At 35.5% G+C, this 11,629-nt stretch overlaps 3 protein-coding genes across 5 annotated transcripts; 2 read left to right on the forward strand and 1 right to left on the reverse strand.

The window, feature by feature from the left end:
• Positions 1–2,715: 2,715 nt before the first annotated feature.
• LOC122135582 (phosphatidylinositol N-acetylglucosaminyltransferase subunit Y-like) lies at positions 2,716–4,039 on the forward strand. 2 transcript variants are annotated; one of them, XM_042715363.1, is made up of 2 exons: positions 2,716–3,049; positions 3,488–3,871. In XM_042715363.1, the coding sequence occupies exons 1-2, from the start codon at positions 2,840–2,842 to the stop codon at positions 3,626–3,628; spliced, it is 351 nt and encodes a 116-aa protein (XP_042571297.1). In that variant the 5' UTR covers positions 2,716–2,839; the 3' UTR covers positions 3,629–3,871. The 2 variants fall into 2 exon arrangements, with proteins under 2 accessions (XP_042571297.1, XP_042571298.1); XM_042715364.1 differs by having other exon boundaries at positions 2,736–3,049; positions 3,488–4,039.
• Positions 4,040–4,119: 80 nt separating this feature from the next.
• On the reverse strand, positions 4,120–6,625 carry LOC122135581. 2 transcript variants are annotated; one of them, XM_042715360.1, is made up of 5 exons: positions 6,501–6,625; positions 6,201–6,237; positions 6,059–6,111; positions 5,394–5,695; positions 4,120–4,830 (listed from the first exon to the last, which is right to left on the reverse strand). In XM_042715360.1, exons 4-5 carry the CDS (start codon positions 5,688–5,690, stop codon positions 4,120–4,122), a joined length of 1,008 nt encoding a protein of 335 aa, XP_042571294.1. In that variant the 5' UTR covers positions 5,691–5,695; positions 6,059–6,111; positions 6,201–6,237; positions 6,501–6,625. The 2 variants fall into 2 exon arrangements, with proteins under 2 accessions (XP_042571294.1, XP_042571296.1); XM_042715362.1 differs by lacking the exon at positions 6,501–6,625 and having other exon boundaries at positions 6,201–6,488.
• A 2,630-nt stretch (positions 6,626–9,255) lies between these two features.
• On the forward strand, positions 9,256–11,624 carry LOC109067825 (parathyroid hormone-like). The gene is made up of 3 exons (XM_042715369.1): positions 9,256–10,545; positions 10,695–10,801; positions 10,932–11,624. Exons 1-3 carry the CDS (start codon positions 10,507–10,509, stop codon positions 11,164–11,166), a joined length of 381 nt encoding a protein of 126 aa, XP_042571303.1. The 5' UTR covers positions 9,256–10,506; the 3' UTR covers positions 11,167–11,624.
• Positions 11,625–11,629: the final 5 nt, after the last annotated feature.

Raw genomic sequence — 11,629 nt, forward strand, 5'->3', positions numbered from 1 at the left:
GAGAGCTTTCTGACCATCCATAGACAGCAACGCAGCTGACATGTTCAAGGCCCAGAAAGGTAGTAAGGACATCATTAAAATTTGACTGATTAGCAGCTGACATGTTCTTTTTTTTTATTGGACTTTTTTTTTGTTTTAATTCACCCCCAGGAGGCTGAAAACTCTGGGTTTAATGTTTGATAATAGGCCTGTATTTTATGTGTTTTAACGTGTATCCTAAATGTAAATGAAGATCTTTCGTATTGAACAGACATTTCGATAACTTTAAAATATCAAATGCTAAAAACAACAAGATGTGGAGTCCTTAAATTCAGCTGCATTGATTGAGGTAAAAGCAAATGGTTTTTAATTCTCTTTCATGGGCAATAAATGAGCCAGTCCCATCTGGTGCACACACTGGCTCACTCAGACATTTTAAGAAGCATCTTGCTGTTCGTTTGTATGTTTCTCTATTGACACCATCTGCATTAATGGATACTGAAACAAAAGGAAATAATAACAGTTCACACAATCATATGTTGCTCAGCGTTCCTGCTGTGGTGGATAATGGAGCAGAAAAGAGTTCAAGCTTGATTAAATGGATTCACTAGCAACTGTGAAACCATTTCTGAAGGATGCTGGCTGGAAATTGAAATTGAGAAGGAAGTCGAATCGATTGTTTGTTTGATTGTCAGTTGATGGAGAACAAATTGTTTTAGTTGGAAAGACCACACCAGAGATCTGCAAGTTGACATTCTTGGCCCAGTTTAATATGAAAATAAAAATCACAGCCGAAGGCAAGAGCACTTAGACTTAGACAGACATTTGCTTAACTAAATTAGTCTCTTTCTATGAAATCTATAAATTTTTCAACCAAAGAGGACATGTTCAACAAGAAATGTGTTATTTCAGCAGTAATTAAGATTAACCAACCTATAAAAGTTAAGGTTAATGTAATGGATTTTTAATGCATATCAAACCTTGAATATTCCATAATTCATGAGCTGTCTACTCCTTGATTTCTTAATCAAGTAACACACATTTTCAACTTCAAATTCAGTTCATTTTCAATTCATTTTCTGTTTTCCCAGTGATCAGCTTTAAGGTCCAAGACACAGAAGTAAACATTTTCAGAAGAGCAAGAGAGTATAGTCAGACTTCACCTAGCTGAGGCAATCGATTCGTTCAATGAAACGAAGAGCGCACCTACCCATAATGCTGTCTGTCCTGACTTTGGACTAGAGCGGGTTTGTTTCATTTGACATGCTTGGCAGGTCAGTGAACTGAGGACTGTGGTGCTCATGAGCTTCCTCCCAGCTCTTTCTCTTCCATCAGCTCAAAACACTACAAATATTGACAAGAATGTATCCCTTTTGCTGTTTTTGGTGGTTATAGAGAGGAAATACACGCAAACATGGCATGGCCAATGCTGTCTCCTCCATATCCTTGAGTAAACCTCGCCTGCCTTGAGCGAGAGATCTGTCTCAACGACACATGCCAAAGGAATGAACCCCTGATAAAACCCTGGACAAGTCCTGAGAAAACCAGCTGGACGGAATAACCAAAGCTGCTCTCAAAGACTATCGAAGAATAGATCTCAAATCAAGAGGGCAGCTTTAAGGAGGATCCAGCAACCTCTGAAAATCAGCAGATTGGTCAGATGCTTGACCTTTTGCTCGAGTCTGTTGTTTGTTTGAATGAGGTTTCTGAGAGCCACTCAAAATCACAGGCCCAGTGAAATGGCCAATTTACAACCTTTTTTATACTATATTTTGTATCACTATATATGAAAGATATTTTCTTTATAATAAAATATAATCTTTTATTTTTCCTCCACTCCTGTAAGCTTCTGCCTGTAAGTCTCAGCCTGTTTCACAAAAAGCACTTTAAAGTTAAAATGATTTTTTTTTTTTTTTTAAGTATTTAACATACAGTTCACTAGTGACATCTGCTGTTCATGAATAATCTCTTCAGTTTCTCCGGATGGTTTTAGGCTTCACACTGAAGCTTTCACACTGCTTTCAAGATATTATTTAGTTTAATGAGGATTAGGATTTAAATGTTATATTTATTTTATATTTTTCTATTTCTGATATTGATTTGAATCGCAATGATTCCTCGGAACCAACACGTTATTTCTATAATTATTTATTTCTCTTGATATAATCAATATTTAATTAGGCTAACTTGAGTTAATTTAGTAGTTTGACGTAATTTCACTATTCATTTTTTTTTATTTTGCATCAAATGCAATTTTTGTTCTTCTTCTTCTTAGTCTACATGTCATATTATTTTGAGGCTTTTATTTTTACGTATTATTATTTATCCATAATTAATTATGAAATATTTATTAATAATAATAAATAGAAAGTGATTGATGAGAAAGAAGATGTCGTTTTTTTTTATTTTTGTTGTATTTTAAATGTTAAATCTTATTTATGCTAATTTAGTGGTTCATTGCTATTTTTTTTATTATTTTTATTGGTAGTAATAGCCTAGTAGTGTTTTTTTGTTTACTTGTTATTATTACTTTGAACAGTGCAACATGTGATTATTATTAATTACCTAATTATTATATTACAAAATATCTACATCCATTTTCTTGCTAAAGAGTGTTCTTTGTCCTGTGCAGACCAGGTACAACCAGATATATGAATATCTTTTGTTAAATGACATTTCTTTTCAAACAAAACTAATCCATAAAACAATTTGGCACCGGAACTCTCTCACGAATGTGAAAGATCGGGGGGGATGCCTTTACAGACGCGCAAAGTTCAGCGCTTCCGGTTCACTGTTGGCGTCGTCTGTCAAACGAGTGAAACAAGTTTAGTTGTTTTTAGCCATACATGTGTTTTCGGATATGTCTCATGCTTTGAGGAGACTTGCCACTGGAGTTTTTAGCGCGCAGAGATCTGTGAGGGTCCGGCCACTCTTGCGTCCAGTGAGCGCCGCGAAGATCCAAGGACCACAGCGCAGCCGCAGCGACGGAGTGAAGGACACGGAGAGTCAGCCGTTCGATGAGTCCCTCCTGGAGTTTCTTGTGTGTCCACTGTCCAGAAAACCCCTGAGGTATGATTGTTTATCATGTATAATATTATTACCTTATGATGGGACGTACAGTAGCTGACATGTCGGGGTATTATATCTTTCAATTAGATGTTTTAAGTTGCAGTAAATACAGCTGATCACTGGGGTGGTGATTCTTTTCTATACCCACTGGGCTTTCTTCTGACAAATGTCATAGATAGATTTTATTTATTTTATATTTTTTTTATTTATTTTTTTTTATTATTATTAATACTATTATTATTTGCAAAAAAGAGACAAAAATAATAGTTACATTCCGCTTTAAGGAGATCTCGTATATTTAGTATGGTTTTTATAATAACTGAATTATTAACAGTTTTTGCATAAACTATTTAATGTGATAGATTTTTTAAAGGGATGTTTATATGTATATATATACACAGTCATACTTATGCATGTATTCGCTTCTGATTTTTTTCAATATGATGAAAGGAGCAACGAATTAATAAACGAAGAGCTTGGTATTGCATATCCCATCATTGATGGCATTCCTAACATGATCCCACAAGATGCAAGAATGATCCATAAGAACAAAGAGGCTGAAAAACCCACTCAATCTTGAATTTATAAAGCAAATTTATCATTATTCGTTTTCTGCCACTATGTTTTTCTCCTTGTCTACAGTGACTGTTCTTGTCCCACTGATATCCTTGTCTGGACTGTTTTACTCGGCGGCCGTGGATGACAATTTCCCTCAAGGCTGCACGAGTGCAAGCAGCGTGTGTTTTTACAGCCTGCTGTTGCCTGTAACAATTCCTGTTTATGTTTTCTTTCACCTTTGGAAGTGGATGGGAATCAAGCTGTTTAGACACAATTAAGACTGTAGTTTCATTTTTTCCACAGAATATTTTAATTGTACAAATTGTTGTGAACAATTCCTGCTTGTAAACACAGTGAATATTCATATTTATGAACACTGAATAAACATTGAAGCGAACAATGTAAAATACAGAATAAAACTGCAAATAACAAAGCGTTGTCTTTTTCATGAATGTGCGCAGAACTCATCTTTTTTTTTTATTGTGAATTTATGAATCTTTGCTCTGTCTGATTTCACTTCTTTGACTTTTTCTCAACACTTTCAGTGAGCTTCATCAAAGGGCACATGGGCTTGGGTGAATCTTCGCCCTTCACCTTAAAAAAGAAAGACTCGTTCAAGCGGGTCTGGATGACCTTCAGCTGGAGCCGATCACCTTTGGCTTTGGGCACTGCATCGCCGTCTTCGCTCGATGTGTCTGATATCTTAAGCTTGGTTGGTTTTGCAGAATCTACAGCGGATTGTTTTGGGCCGTGCATTTGTCTTGTTCTGTTCGGCAGGCTTAGGTCTACCGGTTTCTCTGGGCTTTTGGACGTGTTCTGCTGCTGCTGCTGAAACCTGAGAGAGGTGGAGAGTGCTGGGAAGGTAAAGAAGTTTTCGGTTTGAGTGGTTGCTTCAGCTGTCGACCTGCATGAGCGATTCTCTGGTGCCTTCCCGGGAGTGGCCTCACTGCAGCTTGAGGTGCTGGAGATCTCCACATATGGATCCAAGAATGATTTCTGTGTAATAAACAGGTCTTGGCTGTTCATTTCTTCAGCTGTGCTGGATTCCAAGCTGCTTTCGCCAACAAACTGCTTGCTGTAGCTCGTCTTTCTGACTTCTTCATCATTTGTCTTTGCAGCTTGGCTCTGCTCAGGTGGCAAGTTGAAAATTACTCTCTTTTTACGTTTCACGCTTCTGTAACAATCCTTCTCGGTTGAATGTGGTGTCTCTTGATCAGGGGAGATGTAGATAACAGGCTGAATTTGGTGTATATCTTCAGGTTGTTTGAGCTGTTTATTTAATTTAGGTTTCTGAAAGTCTTCCTTCAGTTTGCTTTTCTTCTTTGGCTTTTTTCTTTTCTTGATGTCTTGCATTTGCGTAAACACTGCCTCATGGCAAGCCATCGTGCAAAAAAGTCAGGCACCACACTTTTTGCTCTTATCCTTTTTTTCCTTTTTCGTTTTCTTTGTTTTTGTGTTTCTGGATGCCTTAAAGTCATTTTCAACACTGGGAATATTCTTCATTGTTGGGAGAGAAGCCATTTCTTCTACAAAAATATAAGAGTAACAAAGAAAAGGGGTTATATTACCAATTCTTATTATTATCAGTGTTGAAAACAGTGATAGCTTTTTTATGATTCTTTGATTAATAAAAAGTTACACCAAAAAACAGCATTTTTTTTTATATCACTTAAGATTAATTGAATGCATTCTTGCCAAATATGCTTGCGGATAACGCACCTATTCACATTTGACTTTGCCGCCTGAACGCTAGACTCTGGCAAGTTGGTGGCTTGATCAGGGGAGATGTAGATAACAGGCTGAATTTGGTGTATATCTTCAGGTTGTTTGAGCTGTTTATTTAATTTAGGTTTCTGAAAGTCTTCCTTCAGTTTGCTTTTCTTCTTTGGCTTTTTTCTTTTCTTGATGTCTTGCATTTGCGTAAACACTGCCTCATGGGAGCCATCGTGCAACAAAAAGTCAGGCACACACTTTTTGCTCTTATCCTTTTTTTCCTTTTTCGTTTTCTTTTTTTTGTGTTTCTTGGATGCCTTAAAGTCATTTTCAACACTGGGAATATTCTTCATTGTTGGGAGAGAAGCCATTTCTTCTACAAAAATAAAGAGTAACAAAGAAAAGGGGTTATATTACCAATTCTTATTATTATCAGTGTTGAAAACAGTGATAGCTTTTTTATGATTCTTTGATTAATAAAAAGTTACACCAAAAAACAGCATTTTTTTTATATCACTTAAGATTAATTGAATGCATTCTTGCCAAATATATATATATAAATAAATGTACAGATATGCGCATATGTAAAACTGCATGAATATAAATATGTATTTATATAAAGTGTATCTATCGCATGCTTAATATACCTGGTGCAATGCATCAAACAAATATGTAATCTGATGGGACAAACCTGAAGGCTCTACCATAAGTTGTAAGGTGATTGTTAGTGAATACTCACATGCATCACGAGTGAAATGTCCTATATGATCTGTTTCTTTTCCCCAGTAACACCTGTTAATGAGATAAATGCATTTAATTCAAATGTGCGGAATTATATATATATATATTATACTATTTTTAAAATAATTCAGAACACCTACCTGATTTAGATTCACCGTTTTTCTCAGGAAGATGGACCTTAAAAGTACAAGTCAGTGCAAAATGTAACAGTAATGAGGAGAGCAGACTTATGGTTACATTTGTTGAGAAACATTGTAGCTAAAGTTGAATGCTACAGTTCATCGCGACGTCATTCTCCACAGCAACATTTACAGAAAGCAACTTGTTTAACTGCTCGTGCTTATCAACTAAATGTATGACAACGTGCATTTTATTTAAAAGTATTTAATGTATTGTTGTGTTTTGGCCCTAAACCAAAAGGAAAAGTGTCATGTTCTTACCTGTTTCGCTAATTGACAAAATACACTCTCACATTTTAGCGCCAATTAGGCTACCTCTTCCGTGTATTGCCGACTGCGCATGCTCTGTACGACATTTTCGAGCATTAATGAACTGCAAATAACAACAACAAAAAAAAATTCTAAAAACAAACGACGTAAAAAGACAGTTACTGCTAAGAAAAACTGTTCGCAGTGGTGTGTACTGAAAATGTGCCATTTCATAAATCACGCTGTTACCGTGACGACTGAGAGCTACGTAACCTTTCTATCTTAAGTCCATTCAAGAAAGTTCTCTGTGCGTCATACGGCTAGTCAGGCAACCATTTTCACTGCTGGAGAAATCCCTTTCTCACATAAAGGGCGCTTTTTGTAGCTTTTCTTAGAAATGGCTTCCTTGGTCTATCGCGTCAGCAAACAGCAGCTAAAATGATTTTTACTGCCATTCTTTTTACGGTCCAGTGGGAATTTTGCATGTGAACCTGCATTAAATGTGTTACTAATGTCTTTCCGCTCCTTAAACAGTTTCTTTGAAGCTGTAAGGCTGAATCAACCAGCGTCACTAGTTGAAAAAAAGGTCACCGACTTCAAGTTTTATTCGCAAAAGAAAAGACATAAATTTGGATTTAGTACTTCCCAAAATCTTATTAGAATACATTTACAGGTGCTTCTCAATAAATTAGAATACTTCATAAGACAAATAAAAAAAAAAATTAAAAAAATCATTTTTAGTGAATTGTTGGCCTTCTGGAAAGTATGTTAAATTACTGTACATGTACTCAGTACTTGGTAGGGGCTCCTTTTGCTTTAATTACTGCCTCAGTTCGGCGTGGCATGGAGGTGATCAATTTGTGGCACTGCTGAGGTGGTATGGAAGCCCAGGTTTCTTTGACAGTGGCCTTCAGCTCATCTGCATTTTTTGGTCTCTTGTTTCTCATTTATCTCTTGACAATACCACAAAGATTCTCTATGGGGTTCAGATCTGGTGAGTTTGCTGGCCAGTCAAGCACACCAACACCATGGTCATTTAACCAACTTTTTGTGTGCTTTGGCAGTGTGGGCAGGTGCCAAATCCTGCTGGAAAATGAAATCAGCATCTTCAAAAAGCTGGTGAGCAGAAGGAAGCATGAAGTGCTCCAAAATTTATTGGTAAACGGGTGCAGTGACTTTGGTTTGCAAAAAATACAATGGACCAACACCAGCAGATGACATTGCACCCCAAATCATCACAGACTGTGGAAACTTAACACTGGACTTCAAGCAACTTGGGCTATGAGCTTCTCCACCCTTCCTCCAGACTCTAGGACCTTGGTTTCCAAATGAAATACAAAACTTGCTCTCATCTGAAAAGAGGACTAGGACTTTGGACCACTGGGCAACAGTCCAGTTCTTCTTCTCCTCAGCCCAGGTAAGATGACTCTGACGTTGTCTGTGGTTCAAGAGTGGCTTAACAAGAGGAATACGACAACTGTAGCCAAATTCCTTGACACGTCTGTGTGTGGTGGCTCTTGATGCCTTGACCCCAGCCTCAGTCCATTCCTTGTGAAGTTCACTCAAATTCTTGAATCGATTTTGCTTGACAATCCTCATAAGGCTGCGGTTCTCTCGGTTGGTTGTGCATCTTTTTCTTCCACACTTTTTCCTTCCACTCAACTTGCTGTTAACATGCTTGGATACAGCACTCTGTGATCAGCCAGCTTCTTTGGCAATGAATGTTTGTGGCTTACCCTCCTTGTGAAGGGGTGTCAATGATTGTCTTCTGGACAACTGTCAGATCAGCAGTCTTCCCCATGATTGTGTAGCCTAGTGAACCAAACTGAGAGACCATTTTGAAGGTTCAGGAAACTTTTGCAGGTGTTTTGAGTTGATTAGCTGATTGACATGACCATATTCTTATTTGTTGAGATAGTGAATTTGTGGGTTTTTGTTAAATGTGAGCCAAAATCATCACAATTAAAAGAACCAAAGACTTAAACTACTTCAGTCTGTGTGCAATGGATTTATTTAATACATGAGCTTCACAATTTGAGTTGAATTACTGAAATAAATGAACTTTCCCACGACATTCTAATTTATTGAGAAGCACCTGTACATTTTTTGTTTGCTTGCCACGATGTTGTATTATTTATTTTGATTTTTTTATGATTTATTTATCATTTGTTAAACAAATTATATTGCATACTTCACTTATTAACACATTGCATTATTTTTTTCTGTTTGTACTATGCATCATTGCTGTAAATACAAAAAATACATGCCAGACCTGTTTCTAATATATTCTATTCTATTCTATTCTATTCTATTCTAATACATTATACATATTTTCTGTTTATAATATGTATCATAGCTGTAAATACAAAAATACTCACGGTTTCTATTCTATTCTATTATATTCAAATCTATTCTAATACTTTGCATATTGCACTATATATCACAGCTGTAAATACAAAAATTCATGCTAGAACTGTCTCTATTGTATTGTATTGTATTCTTTACTATATTATTCTATTCTAATACATTGTACATATGTTCTGCTTATACTATATATCAGGGATAGGCAACGTTGGTCCTGGAGTGCTGCTGTCCATGCAGAGTTTAGCTCTAACCCTAATCAAACACACCTGAACAAGCCAATCAATGTCTTCAGGATTACTAAGGCTATAGACAAGTGAGTTTTTTTTTTTGGGTTGTTGGTGATATATTCTGGAGGTCGTCGTCTTTAGGGGAGAGATTTTGTATACCTTTTTTATATATCATAGCTGTAAATACAAAAATACTTGCCAGACCTGGTTCTATTCAATTTCATTATTTTCTATTCTACTCTAATACTTTGCACATTGTACATATTTCCTATATTTATACTATGCATCACAGCTGTAAACAGAACTGTTCAGAACTATTCTATTCTTTCAGTCTTTCACTCTTTCAAATGTCTAACAATTTTTTTTTTTTTCAAAAAAAGCAAATCCTGTTGCATTTGATTTTGATGTGCTACATCAGAAAAAAATGTAATTGCTATAAAGTCACATTTCACAAATTGTTTTATAAAATACTGTTATAAGATCTTAAAACATTTTTAGAACCAATATTTAATGCTAATACCCCCTTTTTGTGACTAGGCTGTTTCACCTGTCATCAGATGCCGTCAGATGCCAGCTATTAATATATAATGCCATTCGTTTTAGTCATCAAATGTTGTATTCAGTCAAACCATGTAATTAACATTTTACCAGTCAATAAACCTTGAGAAAAACTAAAAATAACCACATGGTGGCACTTAATATAGATTAGGTACTCAAACACACTCTCTGTGTAATGACATCTCCATTCCTTGGCTACATTTAGAAAACTTCACTCATAGTTACCTAATCTGTAATCCAGTGGCCATAAAAGAAGGACAGAGCCGTCCACCTCCCTGGGTGCCCCTTTGGACACCTTTGAGTCTAGCAGGTTCTTTGGCTGGATTACCACCTGATAGAGAAAACATGCAGCTGCTATTTGAAATTTATGAATGTGTACTTTTCTGTACAGTTTTAGAGGAAATCTAGATGGATGCAATAGTTATTTCAGAAATGTTATACACACACACACACCCATGGAAAAACAAGCTTATAAACAGGGTTGTTTATACAAAAAATATATAATATTCTATCAATATTTACAATTTATGCAGCCTTTCCTGATGTTCTTGGCCAAACACGTAGCTCATAATAAAATCATACAGAAGCACAGGCAGCAAACAATTTATTTATTTTCATTCTCTATTAACATTTTCTCCTTTGGAATTAAAAGCTTTTTGGAGTAGGCTATTTTATATTTTATTTGTTTATTGTTTTATTATTGTTTAAGGCTAAGGTAATTGTGATGAGGGCTGAATTATTGGTGTTGTCATCAAGGCACAGGGTGACATCATCACTAATAATGAAGTCGGCTCATCAATGGACACAGGGCTTTAAAAGGAACTCACCCTGTGAACTGTGAACCAGCTCTGATGTGAACTGATAGGCTGATGCACAAACTCCTGCAATCTGTAGGCTATACCAGCATGGTGAGTTGAGTATTTATTAATTGTACTGTTGTTGTTGTTTTATTTTAAAAAATAACTTGTTTGTATTCAGTTAGTTGGCTACTGCTACAATTAAATATTACAGTTATAAAATTATGATTAACATAAACTCATTTACGTTTAATTCACAGGTTAATAAAATGGTTTCCATTCATCTTGGATTTTTGGAGAAAACAGTTGTACTTTTCTCCATCTGCATATTTTTCTATTCAACACATGCAGATAGCAAGCCACTGGGGTAAGTATTTTGTACATTAATATTTTTTTCCAATTAAGTGAAAAACGTTTTTTTATGACATTTTATTATTATTATTATTTTTATTTATGATTATGATACTATATTTTATTTATTTATTTTCATCAAAAAGCAAAAGGGCTATCAATGAAGTGCAGCTTATGCACAACCTCGGGGCACATAAACATGTGGAACTGAGACAAGACTGGCTTCAGATGAAACTGCGGGAAATCCACACGGCTTCAGAGAAGAAAAACGAAGACAAAACAGGACTTCTTCCAGATATTCTTCCCAAACTGGCGGATTTAAATCAAATGGAAGATGAAGATATCATTGTAGTTTTGGAAAAACTTATGAACCCATCGTAAAAAGAGATTTTTTTTTTTTTAATGTTATTTACTTCTCAGGGACCGAAGTCAATCCATTCTGTTCAGCCTTAATAATTATATATTAACAATATATTTTTATTAACAATGTTCTATACAGAATTTATTTATATTTTTATGTAGTTTCCATCATTTTTAGCGGCTAAGCCATAACAGCTCAAAGGCAAAGCTCTTCTATGTATTTATTCATTATTTGATCGTAACATAGGCTAGATCTATTAACTGAACCCAGAAAAAAGTAAAGGCAGTCGGACCAAATATTTCTAAGTTTAAAAAATATTTTTTTCAATGTTTTCTATTTATGTTGACAATGTAAAATAAACATTTTAAAAAATGTACTGTTGTGTTAAATGTCTCACATCGCGCACCTTACATTTAAGGTTTACATTTATTTTTACTTCTGCTTTTTTCGTTTTTGTTGTATTTCTGTTATAATAATTTTAAA

The sequence above is a fragment of the Cyprinus carpio genome, chromosome A25 (genome assembly GCF_018340385.1).
Source record: "Cyprinus carpio isolate SPL01 chromosome A25, ASM1834038v1, whole genome shotgun sequence".
NCBI lineage: Eukaryota > Metazoa > Chordata > Actinopteri > Cypriniformes > Cyprinidae > Cyprinus > Cyprinus carpio.

Coding starts and splice junctions, on each gene's coding strand:
- LOC122135581 (XM_042715360.1), bottom strand. CDS start 5,690: ATGGCTTCTCTCCCAACAATGAAGAATATTCCCAGTGTTGAAAATGAC. Junction 4,831..5,393: donor AAATTCAGCCTGTTATCTAC/ATCTCCCCTGAT, acceptor CCTGTTATCTAC/ATCTCCCCTGATCAAGAGAC.
- LOC109067825 (XM_042715369.1), top strand. CDS start 10,507: ATGCACAAACTCCTGCAATCTGTAGGCTATACCAGCATG. Junction 10,546..10,694: donor CTGTAGGCTATACCAGCATG/GTGAGTTGAGTA, acceptor TTTAATTCACAG/GTTAATAAAATGGTTTCCAT. Junction 10,802..10,931: donor GCAGATAGCAAGCCACTGGG/GTAAGTATTTTG, acceptor TTCATCAAAAAG/CAAAAGGGCTATCAATGAAG.
- LOC122135582 (XM_042715363.1), top strand. CDS start 2,840: ATGTCTCATGCTTTGAGGAGACTTGCCACTGGAGTTTTTAGCGCGCAG. Junction 3,050..3,487: donor TGTCCAGAAAACCCCTGAGG/TATGATTGTTTA, acceptor GATTTTTTTCAA/TATGATGAAAGGAGCAACGA.